The 23662-nt window shown below is 40.5% G+C and overlaps 1 protein-coding gene across 1 annotated transcript in view; it reads right to left on the reverse strand.

The window, feature by feature from the left end:
• The window catches only part of MYO3B (myosin IIIB), a 331558-nt gene that overhangs the window by 187269 nt on the left and 120627 nt on the right, over positions 1 to 23662 (reverse strand). Inside the window, exons 9-15 of the mRNA XM_036422089.2 lie at positions 11695 to 11791; positions 10506 to 10622; positions 9883 to 9987; positions 7466 to 7549; positions 6443 to 6645; positions 3047 to 3145; positions 2600 to 2714 (exon numbers count right to left, since the gene is read on the reverse strand). Coding sequence (XP_036277982.1) covers positions 2600 to 2714; positions 3047 to 3145; positions 6443 to 6645; positions 7466 to 7549; positions 9883 to 9987; positions 10506 to 10622; positions 11695 to 11791 — 820 coding nt within the window. The remainder of the gene's footprint in view (positions 1 to 2599; positions 2715 to 3046; positions 3146 to 6442; positions 6646 to 7465; positions 7550 to 9882; positions 9988 to 10505; positions 10623 to 11694; positions 11792 to 23662) is intronic.

Genomic DNA, 23662 nt, shown 5'->3' on the forward strand with positions numbered 1-23662 from the left:
AAACAAATATAATAAGGTTTGACTCCAAAAGTAAGAATTGAAAGCACCAATCTTCATAATAGGGTTTTAGGTCTATTCCCCCATCTCCTGCAAGGAACTGTTATTATTATTCTGTCTAGAAGTGTCCCTCAGAAAGCTTTTAGAAAAAGTTCTGTAACACCAGCTCTTTGGCATCCTCTGCCTCACTACATTCAATTGAATCTCTGAATTTAGTCAAATTATTTTGAATTTATAAACAGAGTGAACTAAGTTAATTCAGCAAAACAGGTTGTCTATAGAGGTATAGACAAAGATATAACCACAAAATTTGGGTAAGAGATCCAGCCTTTTTCTTACATTTCCAATGTTGCTAACTGATATAAATTGATTTATTTCAATATGAATTAATATGGGACATGATATACACACATGTAATTATATTCTGGTTTTTCATTTAACAGTTCAGATAAGGCACAAATTAAGAATGTTTACCACTTTTTACATTTCTTTCTTTTCATATTTATTAATGCAACCATTCATTCGTTTCTTCTGTTTTGTTGTTGTTTTGCACAGAGGTTAGGATGACTTACTTCAAGAAATTAAATAGTATATTTAATTTCTTTTTTATTTTAACTGTATCCTAAGCAGGTGTTTTAATATTATTCCCAGTTATTTGTATTACAAGACCAGTACCACAATATATTTTCATTTAGAGTTAGGACCAATCTCTTCACCGTATTCTTTTTAAAAAAAAATATTTTAGTGATTTTTTACAGAGAGGAAGGGGGAGGAATAGAGAATTAGAAACACTGATAAGAGAGAAACATTGATCAGCTGCCTCCTGCACATCTCCTACTGGGATGTGCCCACGAGCAAGGTACATGCCCTTGACCGGAATTGAACCTGGGACCTTTCAGTCTGAAGGTCGACACTCTATCCACTGAGCCAAACCAGTTAGGGCCTCTTCACAGTATTCTATAACCATCAATCACTGTACTTATTGAAAGCAAAATATTGCAACCCCTTCTCTATTGTTGCTGTTCCTTTTTAAGAAACTATGCCCCTAAACACTGTGGCATGGCCCGGGCTTTCAACGGCTCTACCAAGCATCTTTGATAACAACAGCTCTATAAGTTAATAACCATAAAGGTCTTTTTAACAATGCTGGAACCTGTTCAATTGCTCTCCCCTAAGGAGCCAAGGGAAATATAAATCTATTTTTATCTGACCTTTGGGATTTTCCACTGTCTGTCAGTTTAAAGTCTGTGGGAGGCTGACAGAGAAAATTAACAGCTGGCTTAAAGGAAGAAGAAAGGTTTTCTTATGACTAAAATCAGCGATGCTGGGGAGGGAAGGGCTGGCCAAGCTCCTTGGATTACAGAAGCAATTCTTTATCCAGAATGGCTGTCCCACGGTAACTCAACTGTCTTGTAATCTAATCCCCTAAGATTTAACACTCTCGCCTACTTCCTAATCATTCACCTCCTTAGTTGGAAAAGCAAAAGAATCTGTATATTTTGCAAAATCGATGGCATGAAGCCCAGAAACTATGACATAAATGTATCGCGGAATAATATTTGAGAGCCTTGGGTTATAAATACTTTCTGTCACCTCTAGCATATATTTAATAGAGACAGCCTGTATCTAGTACGATAAGAAGAGTGCAGTACTTAGCACTACAGTTAATAACGTGCAACTGTGTACCAAAGAGAAGGCAGTGACTGTGAGTTGAAAAGTTTAGATTAACTTGTCTTGGTAGTCAAGGAAATACTTGCATAAATATATTTCTGTAACTGGATGTAACCTACACATTCCTGTGCTCCTATTACACAACCCACTGTCATGGTTGGAACAACCCCTGCTCAGAAAGGGGCGGTCGTATTTTGGCATTTGGTATCACAGCTGCAGTGAGTGAATGACAACGACAACAACTCATAGGCACGCGGCACTACAACAACAGTCCTTCGACTTTAATGTTCACCTGTGCATCTTATTAAAATGCAGATTCTGATTCTGTTGTTCTTGGCTGGACCTGAGAGTCTGCATTTCTAACACGCTCTCTGGTGACAACGATGTTTCTGGTCCTCAGGTCCAACTTTGAGTAGTGGCACCTATGCCATGACCAGCGTGTGGCATCTGGGAAACAAGAAGCCTCCCCACACGTTAGAACATTCGAGTCTTGACTCACGGCGGGAACTCTGATCAGAGCACGCGGATGTTAAAGGCCCATGTGCCGTGTGCATGGGCAAAGGCAACGACAATGTAGTTTTACTGTATGCGCTGCACAGGGGCACCTTTATCTGAGGTGACACTGACGCCACTATCTGGCAAGAAGCCTCTGCCATCTGAGTTAGTAAAAACATGTTGCTGACCAGCCAGAGCGCGGCTGCTTTGGGGGGTTACTCTGAATGGCTGCTTTGTCGCTGTGGGCTACTGTGTTTGCAATGGCCGCTTGGCCTGCAATGACATCTCTCCCATCTGTTTCTGGCTGCTCATATCTCCTCCCAATTCCTAGCATCCAAAAAAGTCCCGTCCTTACCAGAGAGGCTTGGACCCAACACTCACATTGATCCAAAAATACTTAACACTTGAGTTTCTTTCTCTCCTAACAATCACTCACCTTGTCAGTGAAGCCTATAATCCTGAAACAATGCTGAATTGCCTCGAACTGTCTTCTGTAAGACTCCTTGGAAGTTATGTCATGCATCACCCTTCCAGTCTCATCAGCTATGTACCTAAATAGAGAAGGATCAAACAGAAGGATCACTGACTTGGCCAATGGCACCCCAAATACCGGGGCACCATTGGGCTCCTTCTTTGCAGGAGCATTCCCTAGTACTGTGGTGGAATGGTGGTGGACATCGCTGAGCAAAATGCCTGCACTTGAGTTCTGAACATTCTAGAAAATGCAAATGGCGAGAGGCCGTCCCTGCCATCTCACCCTCGGTATTTCAGCTGAAGGCATTATGGATGTCCAGTGAGGAGAACAGCCCCATTTCTTTTCAAGTTTTGTCAACTGCTAGTACATATCCATTAAAAGTCCACAATTAAAATCCCTGACACTTACTTAGGAGGTTTTTCCTCAGGAAGTCTGAACTCAGAAAGCTTCTTTTGGTGATAAAGGCCAGCATAAATATAGTAAAATATGTGAAAATTTTTCTCTCCCCTGAGAACAAAAAGGAAGAGGGGACATTATCAATAACATATTCTGGGCTTCCACACCCCAACTACTTCACAACATTTCCTTTCTCTGCAATATATTATTCTGTAGCAAATTTGAATTTTCAGGCAATTCAGTATGCTACATCCCAATTACAGAATAGTAATAGTGATAGAATTAGTATAGTAATTGCAACCATGTCACATTATTACACACACTTAGGTTTACTGTACACAGAATGGAACATCTAAGATAACAGTTCTGGTTATACGTGTTTCTATTCCAGTCCAAATGACTTATGCATCTGTGCTCATGCCTTCTGTTAGTAGTCCAGGTTACTTCAGAGACAATGATATACATCTTAAGAGAACTCAGCCAAACTCCCTATTCTCCTGGATCCCTAAGTGGCTCACCAGTTTGTATAGCTAATTATGGACTTGGTCCCAAACTGAGGTTTTCACGCTTTCAAACTTATACTCTTTCTAACACAATTCAAAATGACATGCATCAGTCCCCCTGGTCTACTGCTGTCCACCCTCTCCGAGGCCACCCTGGCCAGGGTCCTTTCAGATAGATGCTACTCTAAGTGTGGTCTATGGACTGCTGTCAGCTTATGACGAGACAAGGAACAGGAAAGTACAACTGCTCTGGATCTTTTTCTTTCGCAGTGGTTGGCAAACTCATTAGTCAACAGAGCCAAATATCAACAGTACAATGGTTGAAATTTCTTCTGAGAGCCAAATTTTTTAAACTTAAACTTCTAACGCCATTTCTTCAAAATAGATTCACCCAGGCCGTGGTATTTTATGGAAGAGCCACACTCAAGGAGCCAAAGAGCCGCATGTAGCTCGTGAGCCACAGTTTGCCAACCACAGCTCTAGAGGAAGATAGTCTCTTCTGTTCAACCCCGCAAATTCTGGCAAATCCTCCCCTTGGCCAACTTAGCTCTATGGAAATAAATTTTGTCTTGCTTCTATTCCTTGTCCCTATTTGTGACATGGGCCCCATTCTTTTCTCTAATTTCTCCTGGATATCCTAGCAATCCTCTGATTGCTATTCCTGTCAAAGTTCTTCTTATTTCTGCTCTTCTTATTTCTAAATGTCTCTACTTGCTGTTTCTCACTCATTTGTTCACTCAATTTATAAATTTATTGAGTTCCAATCATGGCAGGCACTACATCAGATGCAAGGGAATCCAGGCCCTCTGGAGTTCCCCTTCTAATGATGGAGCCAGATGATTTAATAAGGAAACTTGTGATGAGGACTTTGAAAGAGACAAAGCAGGGGCTGAGATGAAGAAAGCTACTTGTGTCAAGTCAGGGGAAGGAATCTCTAGGAAAATAACACTTAAATCAAACTCTGAAGCATGCGAAGGGGCTAGAAGGAGCTACAGAGAGAAGGGAAAAGCATTCCAAAGAGAGGGAGCAACATATACACAAAGTCTGGGAGTGTGATACCCACACAGATCCCAAAGAATGCTAGTGAGAAGGGGATGGGCAGGTAGGCAGGGCACGCCAACACAAGGAGTTGTTAGGCCATACTGGGGATTTTGCTGACTAATCAATTAGAATTATTTGACATTCTGGAGCCAGAGTGCACTATAAGTTTGTGACATGAGTACGTTTTCATTGAGAAAAATGCACTCTAGCTGACAGATGAAGACTAGGTTGGAAGAGTGGCTTAAACTGGGTAATGGCCCTGATGAAGAAGAACAAAAGTAAGCCTAAAGATATGTTTTGCAAGAATAACTAAAAAAAAAATAAATAAATAAAATAAATAAATCCTAATAGAATGAATGAAGGCAGTGAGGAAAAGGGACCTGTCATCTACCTCCCAGGTTTCTAACACAACCATGTGGTGATGGTGGTTTAGGGCTTTATGAAGCTGTGTGCCTGGTATGAATGTTACTTGTTCTCTAACCTCTGGTAAATGTGCTGGCTTTGGTTCATCCTTCTTGGTCTTATCTTCCTATAGTTTTTTTCTTCTTTCTTTTTTTTTTTTTTTTTTTTCCCAGCGACCTCTAGTTCCAATTCTTTCAAACTTTGCCTACCAATATCCATTCCTAGCATAATTTCAACTTGATTTTCATCATGTATCAATCAGGATTAGCTTAGTTCTGTTGCAATAACAAACATCCCAAGATCTGAATGGCTTAACTCAACAAAGATTTACTTCTTTCTCAGAGTACATCCACTGAAAGCCAGCAGGGAGGGGCGGTGGGGAGGCTGTGTTTACCGTAGTCACTCCTGGGCCCAGGCTGATAGAGCAGTCACTATCTTGCACTTTGCCAGAGCTCTAGATGCTACCTTGCCAGAATTGATCATGTGACCACATCTAGCTACAAGCTACCAAGAAGGGGAATCCTGTTATGTGCCCAGAAGAGGACAGAATCAGCTGAACAGGACTTACAAAGCTGCCATCTTCTACTCATCCAATGTGTCTTCAGTCTGTTTTACTCTTTAAGTGCTGCCACATGGACTAATTAATTTACATAACAAGACAGTGTAGCAAGAAGCCAAGCCTGCAGAAGGGAGCAAAGCTGCGGAGAAGCAAGCGGGATGGCGGAGAAGGGAGGGAAGCAGGCGGGGCAGTGACCGCAGCAGGAAGCCCTATTGCAGGAATCTTCCTGTCACCGGCCACTAGTAGTAATAATAATAGAAAAAGTGGCTAACTCTGATAACATGTACCATATTGGGCACTTTTTAAAGGCATTTCATAGAAACAAACTATTAATCTTTACTGAAAACCCATGCGGTAGGCTCTAGTGTCATCTCCATTTCACAGATGAGGCACAGAGAGGTTAAGTGACTTACCCAAAGTCACACAATAAGTATCAGAGCCAGCACCCAAATCCAGAGCAGTCCATGCTGTCCTGCTCTTCTTAAAAGAAAATAGTTTTTCCTCTCTCAATCTAGAGGAAAATATTAACTTTTAGAATATCCTCAGTACTTTTTGTTAAGACAAGTTCAATTTTAAGGAGCCTAGTGATTTTTAAAAGTATGCTCAATGTTGTTAAATTCTACCTGGTATAACTAACTCAGGAGAAATGGATATAGCTATCCCAAAGTACCCCCACCCCAGCCAGCCCTTTGTACTCTGCTTGTAAACATAGTTTCAGTTAGAAATCACAATTTACCCTTTGCTTCAATAATTCTGTGCTCCTAAAGAGGGGTGGGGTAGGGAGGAAAGGGGAAACCCTCCTAGCTATCAGGATGCTAAGAACAAGAGTAAAAATGCAGCAACTAAAATTCCCAAAGCCTCCTGCATTGCAGAGCAAAACCAGCAATAAAATAGTGCACCCACACTGCCTGTTTTACAACTCTGGACTTTTCCAGGAGATATTCAGAGATTCTTGCTCCCATCACAGCTCCAGTTGGTGTAAACATCATTTCCAGATATTTTCCGAAGCGGCTGGAATTGTCATTGATGACCGTGCATGCATTTCCAAAGGCTTCCACTAAGGAGTTGACTTGCAGGATTTTCTCTCTCAAGGTCTGATTATGGGCCTGTACCAAAAAGAGATCAGTTAAAAGGAGCCTCCAGAAACACTAACCGAGCAATTTGCCAGGCATCCTTCCCTGCCCATAGGATTCACATTATGGGTATTTTTGAGAAGAACTTCATTTGGGGAAATTAGCATCAACCTCCAGCATTGTTTTCTCAGATGAGCAACTTGCCAGCAAGTAGGCATCAGATGATGCTAGATCAGTTTTTATATCCAGCACACTTCACTTAAAATCCTTGACAATTAAAATGCTTAAACCATTTAGAAACAAGTTTAAATAGAGAGATCCCATAACTTTTTTTTCAGTCATGATGACTGAAAACCTCATCTGTAACAAATATTCCTTAAATTCTTTCTATTAATAGGTCTCATAATATACTAATTCTGAGCATACATAACTGCTAAACCATTTCTAAGTCATTTTTTTCAATGTCCATTTCACCAAGCTGAAAATTTTTATTTTCCTCAACTTTTGCTCAGATTCCTACTTTCCAATCTTTTAATCACCTTAGTGGCTCCCCTGGATCCTGTTTCTAATGTTTATCCACTTTTAGTACTTAATGGCTGATTCTATTGTATTAAAAACATAAAAAATTAATTGCCAATAATCTAGTAAATTTGTGCTGGCATTATTTTTCTCACTACATGAAACAAAGATGGCATGCTGACATCTTAAGAGCCCTAGCTATCAGGAGGCAAACATACTAAAGAGGGAATGTTTTGATGCAAGCTCTAAAAGACAACAAAAATAATATTTCTATCATTTATAAAATTGCTGCAGAAACTTGTAGCTATAATACATAAAGCAGGTTGGTCAGTACCTTGCCCAAGAAAGTTAAATGCTGGACAATCAGGTGGGCGCTTTCTGTCTTCCCAGAACCACTTTCTCCACTGATGACAATGCACTGACACAAAAAACAAGAGTGTTGGTGAGGAATTCACAGCTCAGAAAACACCTGTGTGTTCAGTTATGGTTTTCACAGAACATCCACCATTGTACACCTTTATTTTTACTCAGCAATATACCTTTCCTTTTCAGAACATCCACTGGGTAGATGTACTATAATCTATTTAACCAGTCCCATATGGATACTTAATTTTTTTCCTTTTGTTACTGTAAACAGTATTGCAATGAAGAACTCTATACATAGGTCATTAAAAATTATATGTAGGTTCATCTATAGAATAAATTCCAAGAAATTAGGTTGTTGCATCAAAAGGTAAATGCATTTCCATATCTGATGGGTAGTACCAAATTGCTTCCTAAGGCTTGTACCAATATGAAAGTACCTATTTCCCTATAGCCTCACCAAAGTATGTTGGATTTTTGCCAATATGATAGGTTTTTAAAAAAATGGTATCTCATGGTAGTTTTAATTTGCATTTCTTTTATTATGAGTGAGGTTAGGTATCTTTTCATATGGTTAAGGTCATTCATACTCTCTTTTTTGTGACCAGTTCATATACTTTGCCTATGTTTTTGTATTCTTAGTCCTTTTATCATTCATCTCTAGGAGCTCTTTACATATAAGAGAGATTAGTGGATACAGTATAATTTAAAAAACCATACATTTGGTCTTTGTCCCTAGTTCCTGGTTCAAAGCTTCTAAAGCCCTCAGAATTTCCTGAATGGTAGGAGTGACAGGAATATCTTTTGTTATTTCACAAACAAGAACTTTTCAACCAAACCCAACTGCTAACCAAAGTGGTTCAAGGTGGGGCTTCAAGATGGGGGCTGGCCACCAGAAAGACCAAACACATGATTAGAGGGTGGGCACTTTCAGCCCCTCCATCCCAACTTCTGGGGAAGAGAGAGGGGATAAAGACGTAGTGACACATAAGAACTCTGGGTAAAGAAGATTCAGAGAGCCTCATTCTGATGTGAACATGCTGAGGTGTGGGGAGGGAGGAGTGCCAAGAGAAGGCATGAAAACTTTGCAACACCCCTCCTCCCTATATCTTGCTATCTGCATCTCTTCCATTTGGTTCAGTTCCTGTGTTGTAACTTTTATAATAAACTAGTAGACATAAGTAGTATTTCTTAGTTCTGTGAGTTGTTCTACTGAAATTTCAAACCTAAGGGGTTTGTGAGAATCCCTGAATTTGTAGTCAGCCAGGCAGAAGTGTGGGTAATCTGGACAGCCCATTTGCTGCTGGCATCTGAGGTGGGGACAGTTGTGTGGACTAAACTCTGACCTTGTGATGTCTGTGTTAACACTGGATATAGTGTTAGAACTAAATGGATTGAACTGTTGGATATCCAATTGGTGTCGGAAAATTGGCTGGTGTTGGAAGACACACATTTTGGTGACAGAAGTGGTGCCGAAAAAAAGACAACATGGTAGGACAACTTCTTGAGTAACACACAGGTCTCTCCATTTATTTCCTCTCGGTGAAATCTATGGACACTCCAAAAGTCTCTGGGAAAAGTAAGAATTTGGAGAAGCCAAGTTTCTAACCAATGGTGAAACCATGTATCCATGTACTCCATTTTGTAATTGGCACTGTTATAATTTCATCTATTCCTAAACAAATCCAAAGCAGGAACTTCACAGGTCTCAGGAAATATACACATAATAACTCTCTTGTCAAATTTCCTCAGAAAACAAGGTTATTTCTACTTTAAACAAAATAAAGACACAAAGGAAAACACATTGAAAGCAAAGGAAGGGTCCAAGGTTGAATAGGCCACCACTCTGAAATGGAGGTCCAGCAGGTTCAAACATATGGGTTAGCTTTGTGTTTAACTGGCATCGAGTGCAAGGTTTGTTCAGTATTTACCAAATCCATCACAATTTCTCAGCAGCTAAACAGTGTAGTAACAGTGTAGAGCCTGGCCTCTGTCAACCTGTGAGCAGTAGTTCATACAAAAAGGACTGGACTGTGAACATTATGAGACCTAAATAGGATTGAATTACATTTGTCATTCTACATTCTCTTTTTACTACAGTCATTGCACATCATTAGGTGTCTGTTAGCTCTGTGTCTCAGATTCACATTAAAAATATCCTTATTACATTGAAAATGTGTGATATTGACAGGACAGTTTCATGTTTCTTGAGAAGAGTTTTCATGTTCCGCTGCTCTGGTTTCCCCACTGTCCCTGTTCGACCAAAGCTACTACTTCATTTCCCATTTCCCAGAATGGAACTGCTTTTCTGGAAGACTCAGGAGCTGCCGAGGAAGACGGAACACATTCTACTGTGTGACTTGGTAGAGAAGGAACGTGAGTTCTTACCTGGTCTTTGCTGGAAGTAACCATGCATTGGTAAGCAGCATCTGCTGATGCAAAGATGTGGGGGGGATTTGAGGCACGTTTCACCCCATGATAAAGTCTGGAAAACTGAAGAAAAGATCATTAGTTTAAAGGACTCTTCTACTACTCCACTGGGCCTTCTAATGCTGTACCTGCTGCCATGACACCAAGGCTTTGTCTCTTGTTTGGGGAACTGTAGCACCAGGAAGGCTGTTGAATCTATAGGCCTGAGTTCAAATTCCAGCTCTTCACTTACTGGCTTCATGAGCTCATGCCATGGAGTGACCCTCACTATGTTAAGTCTCCTCACATACCAAATAACTTAATAATAGTGCCTGTTTCCCAGGGTTATAAGAAGTAAACGAGGTAACCCAATGCCTACAGCAAGCACTAAATGAATATTAGGCATCATTGTTACATCTTGCTTTAAAAAGTTCCCCCAAAATGTAAGAATTCCATTTGAGTGGCATTATTATCTGTAGTTTGGGATAACACCCCTGGGGGGGAGGGACATAGTTTTATTCTCACTTTTTCCTTCTTTTCATTTTCCCTTGTGGTTTTTAATTTCCTATTAAGAAGCAACATGTTCTTAAAGCATTGCTTACCTGTGGAGAGTAGATGCTTAGATTCTGGAAGGGGTTTAAGGCAATTAAGATGTCGCCGACATACGTGTAAATGACCAAGTCCACATAACGCTCCTGCAACTGGTGAATAATTGTGTCCTAAGAAGAGGATAAATGGCATTGAGAGTCAACATCATTTCCAATAAGGGAGAGACTCCGAAAACAAAAATAATTATCCTTACAAGAATATAGGGTGTCCCCAAAATGTATACACACACTTTGAGTAATTATAAAGGCAGGGTTTATTAAAATACATTTCGTTTTCAAAATTGAGTTTTAGCTGTTACATTGTGTATACATTTTTTGGAATACCCTATATTTTCCTCTAAAAGATAAAAGTAGTTAATTTAAAGCATACAGTGACTCTAATGATACTAAAAGCCGATACCTGTCTTGGAAAAAAGAAAAAATAAGAATATATGAAAGAATTAGGCCCCCCGGGACTTGCTAAGAGACACTGAATATGCAGCAAAGGTTTTATTTGTTATTATGAAAAATGTATTTTACCCAATCAAAATTCTCTATTTAGAATTTGATTTAATAGGTCATTCCTACTGATAAAATGTAGACAAAAGAGTAACTTTATTTCTAAAAGCACTGAACTTAAAATTTATGCGATGGGAATACAGAATTGCACACTTTTATAAAATACTTAATGTTTCATGCATTGCAGTTAAGGGTCCCCAGGGGTAGAATCAGGAGAATCAGGTCCAGTGCAATTAACAGCTCTATTAAACATGCATATTTTAAACAGGGATTATCACAATTTTCAAATTGGGAACTCAAGCTATATTAACTTCACAATTTCCTAAGTGAAGCTCCTCTTTATGAAGACCGAACAACCATCTTCATTTAAAGGTTAAACTGCATTTTTTTTTTTTTACAGAAAAACATTTTTTGAGCTCATATAACACAGTAACATCTACAACACAAAGAGCTTCACTGGGAAAAATAATCTAATCCTTTTCTCATCATCATTTAGGACATTTCAGAGACTATTATAAACTGTGCAGGATGTCACAGCAACCAAATGCACCCTGAGCTTCACCAAGGCTATGCAAGCAATTAAACTTTCAAGCAACTATAGGGGAATAGGGTCTAAATAGAAAGATCAGACCATTCACATGAAACAGATGTCATCTGTGAGAATTATCTACTAAATGTTTAGTACCTCATCCAGAACCTCGAGATTGACCAAATCATCCTCAAGGCAGTATTTTTCAGCATCTTCCACGTGATAGGGTCTTCTGGTATGCATCCTTTCACGCCTAGAAGTTTATCCGAAGAATATTAGCACTAAGACACAGCAAATAATGTAGTGGGAAGGAGGCAATGAAGATGATTCATTCAGTCTCATCCCATGAAGTCTTATCACAGAGACTTCAGAGGAAGGGACAGGAAGAGCAAGTCCAGTCCAGGTCCCCACGTTCTTTCTGTCGCTGAGGGACCCCAGGGGTTAGTGAGCTCCAGAGCTCCAGCCTTTCTTCTATCCCCAGTGGGAAGCATTACCAAATGGGTCCACCCACTACTTCCATCTGCTTTTCTCCAATGCCAATCCCAGCACTTCCTCATATTTTTTTCTGTTCACTGTTAGGCATATTGTTTTCATGGGGTTACTTCTTTTGAGGTCCCCTCATGCTATCCACAAGTAGCACCCCCAACTTTTTGAGAAATTTTAAAACTATAGGAAACATCATAGAAAAATATAGCAAACATCAATAAATCAATAAGTGCTTATGTTTTATGTTATTTGTTCATTTAAAATCCCTTTGTGATCCATGTTCCATACCACTCCCCTTTCCTGAATGGTCACTATTTGGTGGGTATCCTTCTGATCCAGTGGTTGGCAAACTCATTAGTCAACAGAGCGAAATATCAACAGTACAACAATAGAAATTTCTTTTGAGAGCCAAATTTTTTAAAGTTAAACTTCTTCTAACGCCACTTTTTCAAAATAGACTTGCCCAGTCCGTGGTATTTTGTGGAAGAGCCACACTCAAGGGGCCAAAAAGCAGCATGTGGCTCGAGAGCCACAGTTTGCAGACCACAGTTCCAGTCTATTTTTAAATAGTGATTATATACAAATATGGATTCATGAACAACATACAGATTCTGTGTTTAATTATAAAAATGATGTTATAGTATAGGTATCATTCTGCAAACTTGAGAGAAATCATAATACATATATCAACATTAGGCTGATTCCAATGTCTTGCCTTAGAAACAAAGTAGCACTCAGCATCTTTATATGAGCATGAGCTAATCAGTGCCACCAGCGCTGGGATGGTTATCTCTGACCTCCTGCAGACTGTCTGCACGCCCAGCTGTCCATCTCACCGATTTAACAAACAACTTTTAAAAGTTTGACCTGCTGTGATTAGCAATGTATAACCTCTTCCCATGTGTACAGGCAATCAAACTCCGTAAAATTATTTGCTCCCAAAAAGAAGCTGGCAACTTAGAAGCTGATATAGATGCAAGGTCCTTCCACTCTGAAAAAGACCACCTCATTTTCTCAGCCAGTGAAAAAAAAAATGACCTGCTAGCCCTTTCTCTGCCTTCCCCAACTACTGTTCTTCTGAAACTGCTGCCCACTTCATTTTCCTGCTCTGGCTATGGGATTTGGAGGGTCTATTGATGAGAAAAAATATATATTTATTACAATTTTTATGACTTTACTTACATTATCCTAGATTACATATACTTATAAAAAATGTTATATTGTTTTGTATTTGTCTACCTTTAAATTAATCAAAATAAATTTGGTTTAAATTTTTTAGTTGTCTTGAGTTAAATGATTTGTCATCATCACCAGTTTAAATTTCCTTTAAATTTACATGCTCCACCTAGTGCTTTACTTGAGAATAGCATTTATTACCAATCTTTGCTGAAGAATTCCTTGTAAAGGAATTCCTTGTAAAGGAAGTCTGTAAAATGTGAAATTTACAGACTTCCAAATAAATGATACTTGGATTGATATTCCAAAGCTTAGAGGAATGGAAATACATATAAACAAATAGATAAATAGCAAAAGGCATTCTATTAAACCAAGAGTATTGCTCTGGATGGTGTGGCTCAGTTGATTAGGCATCTTCCAATACACTAAAAGGTGGTAGGATCAATTCCTGGTCAGGGCACCTATCCAGGTTGCAGTTCAATCCTCCATCATGCATGAATGGGAGGCAGATGATTGATGTTTCTCTCTCAAATCAATGTTTCTCTCCCTCTCTCTAAAATAAGAAAAACATATCCTCATCTTAGGATTTTAAAAAAGAAGAGCTTGGCAGTATTGCTCAGTGGTTGAGTGTTGACCTATGAACCAGGGGGTGTGGTTTAATTCTGGGTCAGGGCACATACCCAGGTTGTGAAATCCTTCCCCAGTAGGAGCATGCAGGGGGCAGCCAATCAATGATTCTCTCATCATTGATGTTTTCATCTCTCTCTTCCTCTCTCTAAAATCAATTAAAAAAAATTTTAAAGAAGAATATATAGTAAGGTAAATTCCATATTACTTTGTTCTAGATTTCCTATTTGTTTTTATGAAGCTCTAAATATGTTGTCTGCCGAGCCTGGTTTCTCAGACAAATGGAGTTTTGGGGGTTAAAGTTTAGAGACTATGGGAAAAAACTGTGGGTTGGACTGGTTCCCAGAGTGTGGGGTTGGTATGGTGGTGGGTATGGTGCTGTGTAGGGCTGACCTTAGGTTTTAGTGACCAGAAAAGGAGCAAGTGGTGTCTGAGTCCCTGGTTCAAGTGGCAACAAGGGCAGGCTGAAACATTAAGTTCAAGGAAATGGGTGGAGAGTAAGAACTGGCTGCGAAGAGGGGGTGACGAGGCAGAAGCTGGGAGTTCACCTAAGATGACAGCGGGCACTGATGAAGGAGAGAATGAGGGACATTCTGAACTGCCTTCGGCCCAGCTCATGACTAGGGAAGGAGCTGCAGAGCTCACTACACCCGGTCAGACACTGCATGGTTGTTCTCAAGAATACATTCCTGAAGTGCTGCTGTCTTCACTACAATTTAATCTCCATGCCACCTGCATTATGATTCAAACCATTCCTGTGGGAGCACTCTTAACCACCTCATCACTGGGCCTGCAGCTTCTATGATTGAACTGATATAGAATGATATTGACAACTATTATATGACAAGGAGAAACTTTGAGATGTCCTAAATTAAATCACAGCAGGCTGGAGGGGTAGAAGGGAGAGACAAGTGCTGTTCATCAGCTAACAACTGCAGGCTGAGACCAACAAAGACTGATAACATTCCTGAATGTATGTTAAAAGTGTGAATTAACCTCCAGGTGGCTATTTTGGCAATTATCTAAAGAGGATAGCTAAATAACTGACACAGGGCCATTTGTTTATCTTGAATGAACTTCCAGACTATTGCCCACAACCAATCCTGAAGAGCAAACATTTCCTTCTATGGACTATGCACCTACCCAGAATGAGTCCCACTTCAAATTCCATTCTACTTTTTCTTTTCTAGATTTCCTATTTGTCTGTATGAGGCTCTAAGTATGTTGTCTGGTTACTCAGACAAATGGAGTTCTCCCCCCTTTATCTACAGCCAGTGTAAATTCTTTCAAAACAATGTATATATTTCTTCCCCAAGTTGATGCATAAGAATGCCTGTCACCTCCAGGATGGTGGACACACTATCCTCTCCATCTACCTCTGCTGCTGGTGGTTTAGTCTGCATGACCCCGGGACCTGTTCCTTTTTCTGGCTAGCACATCACTCAATAAATTACTTTCTTTTATAAAAGTTTTAGGCCATAAAAGTTTTTTGTTTGTTTTACTTAAATTTTGTCCAAAAGTGACTCCTTAATCCCTTAGCCTCTTCCTGTTTGGTGACTGTGCCTGTGGAAGCAGTGACTTCCATGTAGGAAGATCAAACCAGGGCTGCAGGAGCCTCACTCAGGTGTGGCAGAGGATAGTCTTCCCTTTACAACTATGATGAAGAACACTTAATAAGAAGGAGGCCCTCTAAATCATAACTCAAGGATGGGATGGAGCCAAAATCCTTTAACCTAACAATGACAGGGGATATGCTAGCGAGAGGCTAAATTCTGCACAAAGAAATGCCTGATGATCTTTACAGTCAACCTGTGGCAGTATAGGCCACCGCTGCTTCCAAACTCAGGATCACAGTCATCCCCTCCAGCCAAAATTAGAACTGGAATGAGTGAAGAATGACTAATACAGGTTCCAGACACAAAATCTATTCGAGCTGGCATAGCTCAGTGATTGAGCAATGACTTATGAACCAAGAGGTCATGGTTCAATTCCTAGCCAGGGCACTTGCCCAGGTTGCAGGCTCAATCCTCAACATGGGGCGTGCAGGAGGGAGCTGATCATTGATTCTCTGTCATTGTTGATGTTTCTACCTCTCTCTCCCTCTCCCTTCCTCTCTAAAAATATATATATTTTAAGAAAAACTGTTGGTGATCGATAAAACAAAGGTAGAGAAGGAATAAGGAGTTTAGGCTTAAAGGTGGTAGCCCTTAAGACCAAGACAAAGGCTCCTGTGGGCATGAACAGAGCTCAGGGACAAGCTGACACATAGATAGATCAAAGAAACCACACCCTTATCAACACACACAGTGGGTTCCATATAGTAAAGAAAATTATACTCAACAAAATTGGAGACAGAGTACTACTAATAGAACAAAGTCAGTGATTTGCATATTACTTCCAAATCCTTATTTCCAGTTCATTATACCCTTTAATAACAGCATTGGTAAAAGAGAAATTCTTATTTGACTATAATTATATAATCATGGACCTAGAATGTGAAAACAATGGCAGATTATGAAGGCCTGACACCATTTCTACAGAAAGTGCAATATGGATGGAAATACATAATTTTAATTACATAAGCTCTATCTTGTCCTGGAACTTAAGCTTCCATCTATCAAATAAACTTCATGTAGATTAAAAATAGAAGTATAATTCAGATGGAAATCACTATAGTATCTTCGTGTGTGTGTGTGTGTGTGTGTGTGTGTGTGTGTTTCATCTAAGCATGGTTTGGGCCAGAGTTCCAATAAATCAGCATCTCATCATCAATTATTTTAGACATTATTTTATATACCCACCTTCTCTAGGCAGCAATAATCAGTGGCACCAGCAAAATATTATATATGAATTTTTTCACTCAGTTGTAAAGAGACATATATAGATGCAGGTAGTAATTATAACAGGATGTGGATTTATTTCTGGAGGATATTTAATCTCCTGTGTGACGAGCATCTTCAGCACTTGATTAAGTTTTCATTCAGAAGTCATTCATTTACATAGATGCCCAGGAACCCATCAGTGTACGTACTATGGGGTTGGCGGTGCGGGCACTCACACTCACATTTGCCAGTAAAAGAGGAAGTGAGTGAGCAGGCTTACTGGGAAAAGCTTGGCAGCTATTACAGTGAGAAATCTGTTTTTAAAGGTCACTGCTGCAGGTTGAAAAGGAATCAGAAATGCTGAGGTCATTGTTTTAATCAGCTTCAGGCAAACTGCAGGGTAGAATCAAAATCCATCCAACAGAGCAGAAAACAAATCAGCAACTTAATTCTTCTACCAAGTAACAGATCAGACCTTTGGCATTTAAGAATTTAACATTTGTGGTTTCAGCTGGTCCCAAGCCACCTGCAGGAGAATGACATGCTGGATCTTGTAATTTTACAGAGGCTTGTGGGTGAGTGCATGACGGGAGGTTGGAAGGAAGGAGGGGGTCCCAGTGCAGCTAACCCAGCACCTTCCCTACCTCCACGCTTCTTCCAGACAGTGGTTGGGCTCTTCTCCCACTAACTCTTGTGAAGTGATGATAAAAATAAAAAAATAAACAAAAAGCATGCTTTCATGGCTACTTCTCTGAACTGTAATGGTGACAGGACATGCCAGATGGTATCAATGAATTCAGGAATTTGCAAAACTAGTTTTGAGGAAAAGGTCTTTGTCAAGGTCAAGGAAATGGAAGCTGATGTAAAGGAAATGGCCAAATTGCTTTAAAGCATCTCAGACAGGTTAAGTAAAAATGAAGCCCCCAAACTATTCACAGAATTTTAGGGCTATTTTAACCTCCTTTGAGAAAGTAAGCCTTGGATACATAATGTCTGTATTGTATCTGAATCAAATATATGCTATGGCAAAAATTATAAATTACTGGAAAAACAACATCCAACAGTTTTACTCAAACATTATAATCAGCATCAGCAAATGGCATCAGATCTCAAATAGTACAATGTCGCCATATATATATTTTTTGAAGTGAAACTGGATCACAGCCTTTCTTTCCATAAAACTGTACCACTCAGAAGAGCCAGGAGAGGTGAGAGGGGAACCATCACCCAAGCTCTTCTTCATGCACAGTGCAGCCTCTGCTCTATTGTGAACAACAGATGATTCTCAGCCTTATTCTTGAACACTCCTTATCTCCTTATCACAACTGAAATGGACCACGTCCCCATAACACTCTTGCCCTGGCTCTGTGTTCTATCCACTTGAGAAGGCTAGAAGGCTAATTCCAATGTAACCCTGATGTTTGGGGGGACTAGCAACCTGAATCTGTGCCAGTAACCGAATGCACGATCTTGATAACCTATAATTAAGTCACTGCCCCTTTCTCCAGATTCTGGTCTTGCAAGACTTGTTACCTAAATACTCACATTTTACAGAGGTCATAAACCATGGACAATACACAACCCCTGGAGGGGGTTATCAGTGCTGGCACCAGCCCAAGCCCTTAAATATGATCTCAAGACCCCCATCCCAGCACATGGGGCTTTCTGCAAAGCCTGCAAGAGGTCCGGAAGTATAATCCATATTTGGGGACAAAAGAAATCAAAGGGGATAAAAGAAGAGCTTCCACCATATTGGTTTGCTCAGACTTTGAAGGCAACTCCTCTGAGATCGCTGATGTAATAAACGGTGTAACTCAATTTCTCTAAGCGTTGCTTGGGTTTCTTGGGTTTTCTATAACACACTGTGAGGGGTTAGGGGAAGGAGGCACCATTCTTGCTCCCCTCTGGCTTTCCCATCCATTGTTCTCCCTAACCTCTCTCTCTCCCTATTGGAAAAATTCACATTACTCTCCTATATCATCTTCTCCAGCACTTGACCCCCATTATCCTTTCTCTCTACCCTTTCCCCTGATATCAATCTTTGGTGTTCCCACCCCTAACCAGTCACTTTGTTAATTCTTCTCAAATTCTGATCTCAGGATTCCTCAGTTTGTCAATTCTTTAAAAACATTAATTTATAGGAGCATTTTCTCAATAGGTTGAGGGTTTTTTTTCCCTAGCAATTGTTGTCAGTTTGGCTCAAATAAACTCATAAAAATTCTCTACAGGTTTGAATGTTTCTTATGTTGACACTTTATTGAGATAGCCACATATTGTACAATTTACCCAATTAAAGTATTTAGTGTATGCACAGATAAGTGCAACCATCACCACAGTCAATTTGAGAATATTTTCATTACCTCACTTCATTGCCCTATCACTCTGCTATTATACCCCCAACCTCACCTCTCCACCCACCCCACCCAAGCCTCAAACAATCTATTTTCTATATTTAGAGAGTTCCATATTTTACACTTTCATGTGAATGGAGTTTTGTGAGATGGACTAAGTCATAGCATATATCAGTGCTTCAATAAATAATAACAAATAAAAACATTTGCCCTAACCCATGTAGCTCAGCGGATACAGCATCATCCTGAGAACTGAAGTATCCCAAGTTTGATTCCTGTCAAGGACATGTACCTTGGTTGCCGGCACATCCCCAGTGAGAAATGTGCAGATGGCAGCTGATCAATGTTTCTCTCTCATCGATGTTTCTAACTCTCTCTCTCTCCCTTCCTCTCTGTAAAATTTTAAACCATGTTTATTTCTATTCCATAAAATTGTCTACCATTTGAGCTATATAACTAGTTTCCAATTATCTCTCAAAAGTTCCCAAGATCTCAGTTCTACAAACTCTTTTCTTGACATCTTCCACCTAATATGATTTGTCTTCATTGTAACTGGCAGTCCCCTGACCCAGACTCAAAGTTAGGAAGCCACTTCTTGGCTCTACTTTTTTCCATTCCCCAAAAGACTTTAAGAGCCCTCTCCTGCTCACCTTGATTCCCTTGCCCTCTTTTCTGCCCATCATCCAAGTCATCCAAGCCAGTCTCAAGCTTAAAGAAAGCCACAGTATCTGATTTCTCTTCTACTCCTTCTTGCTAAGAATTACTAGAGACAATAAATGGTAAAGATGGTGGTGGTGATGTACATTTTTTAAGAGGCTCTACTGTCAAATGCTCTCCAGAATGCTCTGCATGTGTTATCTTAAACACTGATTAACTTCATTAGCATGGGATGCTATTCAGGTACGTTCCACCTGGGCTTTTTGTGCTATTGAGCAATCACTGTTTCCATCTCTAATGCACTCGGGATGATGTTCCTCATAGTGGCCACTTCAAAGACTTATCACTTCTGTGGGGTGTAACTCCCAACTAGGAGGCCACCTTACATAGGTTTTTGGAAAGATACAGGCCATTAACATGAGTTTTCTTAGAGCACTTCCTTTGCCCCCTGCTCCCCACTCGCATCCCTCAAATTTCTGAATATCTTCTTATAACTTTTCTGTGTCTTTCCAACCTAGAGGTCCTTTCTAAAGTCAGAAATTAGGGCCCTGATTCCCACTACCACCACCACCCCACACGCCTTAGTTCCTCTCTCCAATGTTTCCCTCTATACAAGATCCTTTCCTTCACTTGTCTAAGTTTTCCCCTTCCCTATAGCTTCCTCACACTACCAACTTTTCTCTCTCCCGAGGAAAGTACTGAAGTGAACAGAACATTTCCTCTTTGCAGGAAGAGTAGAACAGTTTCATCTGTAACCTGTAGGTCTCATTTTTCTGCATTTGCTCTCAGAACTAAACAATTGTCTCCAGCTGGGGGCCCACGACTGTTGAGACCATTGAAGAACCCTGATTTGACCTGAAAGCTTTGTGCATTACCTGGAAGTACATAGAATTGCATTTGATAGAATAAGAAAAGGAAGAAAAATTATTTTGCTGATCTCTGTCTCTTAATGTCTTGCAGTTTCTGTTTGATTGCCGTTGAACCAGGGCGGGAAGCAGCCCAGTGTGGGTAGACCCTGTGATACGCTCTCTTTCCCTAATCCCTCTCATTCAGTTTCCAGTGAGTCCTGACATGGCCACTATCTTAATATCTTCTGTTTTTGCAATTGCTAGGATCTGCTCTCAGATCTCCCTGGCTCCTGCTCTGCCAGCTCCATTCCCTTCACTCTGCAATCCAAACAACCTTCCTGGAGCACACTCTTGCTGAAACCCTTCAGTGGCTCCCAAGTGTCTAAGGAACATATCCACGTTCATTAACCCATCATAACCTGGCTCCTTATCTTCCCTGCCCCTGCCGCATCCCATGCCAAGTACCAGCAATGCCAACTAATTTTTTTTTATTTTTATTTTTAGCAAATCCCCTAAACTCTCTCCTCTCTCAGTGCCTTTGACCTTTGCTCATTGCTCATTCTCCCCCTCTACCTCGAATAACCCTTCCCCAGCTTTCTTCAGGACAGTTCAGGGATTATCTTCCCTCCAACTCCAGGGGTCTTCCTTTGCCAGATGATCTGAGAGGTACCCAGCCTCCCTCCATCCAGGCACTTTTCATGCTGAGCTGTTTGCATCTGATACTTCTCTGCTCCACACACTGGACTGTCAGCTCTCTGTCAGGAATTGTATCTGACTTACCTTTGTAGTTCCTCTGCTTAGCAGAGGGCCTGACACATACACACATGAACATCTAATAAATGAAAAATTAGATTTTAAATAAGAGGTAAAAATTGATATTTTTAACATTTAGTACCTCAGTATTGCTTATTTTCATGATATTGTTTGGTAAGCAAACAAAGATGAATTTGCACAGATTAAATCCAAAAGAAACGGAGGCCTTTGAATTAAATAGGCCATGTGCACTACTTCTACTACTACTATTAACACTGATTGAGGGCTAACTCTGCCATCAACCCTATTCTAATGTATTTTTTTTTACCTTTTTTTTTTTAATATATTTTATTGATTTTTTTTTGATGTGTTGACTCAACCCTCAAAATGACCCCCATTTTATAGCTGAAGAAACTTCAGAACAGAAAAATGTTACTAACTTGTCTGTAAGTGGTTGAGTTGGGATTGAAACCTGGCAGAGCTGTGCTTTTCACCACCACACTGTATCGCCTGCTGTGACCATTTGTGCAGAAAAATGGCTGTTGTGTACGTGCCTCACTCATCTAAGCACTCACCTCAATTCTTTTGGTTTTTTCCATCTCAATTTAGAAACTCACAAGTTTAAATATATTGAACTAGTGGCCCAGTGCACGAAATTTGTGTGTGTGTGTGCGGGGGGCATCCCTCAACCCGACCTGCACCCTCTCCAATCTGGACCTCTCGGGGGATGTCTGCCGGGTCTAAACTGGTAGTCAGGCATCCCTCTCACAATCCAGGACCTCTGGCTCCTAACTGCTCATCTCCCTACCTGCTTGATCGCCCCTAACCACTCTGCCTGCTTGCCTGCTTGCCCCAACTGCCCTCCCATCCCACCAGCCTGCTCACCCCCAACTGCCCTCCCCTCCTGGCCTGATTGCCCCTAACGGCCTCTACCTCAGCCCTGCCACCATGGCTTTGTCCAGAAGGACATCCAGAAGGTCTCCCAGTCTACTTAGCATATTACCCTTTTATGAGTATAGATTACCAGCATCAGATGACATGTGAGAATCTCTCTATGTGGGCTTAAACAACGTGTATGTATCCAACCTCTTGCCAGTTGCTAAGGGAAGAGCACAGGATGCCCGGAAGGCTGTGTCAGCTACAGGCATTGTGTTTCCTTCAGAATTAATTCTCCTGCCTCCAAAGGAGGGGCTGTTCGAAGTCTCCATAACTATGTGTGAGGTTGCATTTTTTTTTAAGTGACTTTCAAAGAAACACCAATTCCAAAGTGAAACTGAAGATTACAAAGACCCTGTGAGAAGCCTTTGCCACTATGTGAGGCTTTTGACAACATCAAAGGAGTTAACAAAGATAAAGAGAAATGAGAGAAAGTGGGTGAGAGAGCCTGGAGACAGACTGTCTTTGGTAAAAGCAGAAGAGTCTTTAAAGAGAGAGTATACATCTGAACAGGCAAAGGGAAAGCAGAAGACTCAGAAATTGCTCTGTGGCAAATTTCAGGACAGAGAGACAGGAGGAGACAGACACCTGTTCGATGTAGGGCATTTAAATGCTGAGTTTGTTTTGCTTGGTTTATATTTTATTTCATCTTCATTTTGGGTGGTGCTGCCGTGTGTGTGTGTGTGTGTGTGTGTAGGTGGGTGTTTGAGGGGCTGTGTGTGTGTGTGTGTGTGTGTGTGTATAGATGGGTGGTTGAGGGGCAGTGTGTATGTGTGTGTAGATGGGTGGTTGACGGGCAATGGCTGGTTCACATGAACAAAAGCAGGGAGAGAAAATGGATTTTAGTTCCCCTGGGCTTAAACACAAATTCTACTTCAAAAAAGCACCAAGTCACAAGAATTCCTGAGTGTTTTCTACCCTGTAGGCAAGCCACAGAAACAGAACTGGCAGTGGACAAGGGGAATGAGTAGGAAAAAATGTGTTCTAACTATCCCAAAGAGAGCCTGGCAGAGGAGGCGGGAGGGTAAGATACAATCACCTTGAAACTACGCCTCCAGCTCCGAGGGTTCTGATGCTGTTTGGTTTGTAAACAACATTCTGCAGAATACCCGAATATTTCCAGAACTTGTGATATTTTATTCCGTTGCCTTCAGTCTTTTGAATGTTCCTTCAGTAATAATGGATTAGAGCTTATCTGCACCCTGGCCAGTTTTATAAAACCAAATACAATAATTGCTGAGCTTGGGGAGCAGCTTTATTTGCATTTAATTTTTTTAAAAAGAGATATTCTGCCACCCTCTGGACAGAAACCAAGATCTATTTCTAGAGACCACCACTGAAGACTGCTTTATGCAACTGCCCTTGAAAATAAACATTTACTTTTTAAATGTTTTAAAAGGGAAGGAGAGAGTCCCAGTTGTTTCAGATAGCATAAACAATAACGTGTGTGTGTGTATGGTCATTTTAA

The sequence above is a fragment of the Pipistrellus kuhlii genome, unplaced genomic scaffold, assembly GCF_014108245.1.
Source record: "Pipistrellus kuhlii isolate mPipKuh1 unplaced genomic scaffold, mPipKuh1.p scaffold_m20_p_7, whole genome shotgun sequence".
In the NCBI taxonomy this organism is placed as follows: Eukaryota; Metazoa; Chordata; class Mammalia; order Chiroptera; family Vespertilionidae; genus Pipistrellus; species Pipistrellus kuhlii.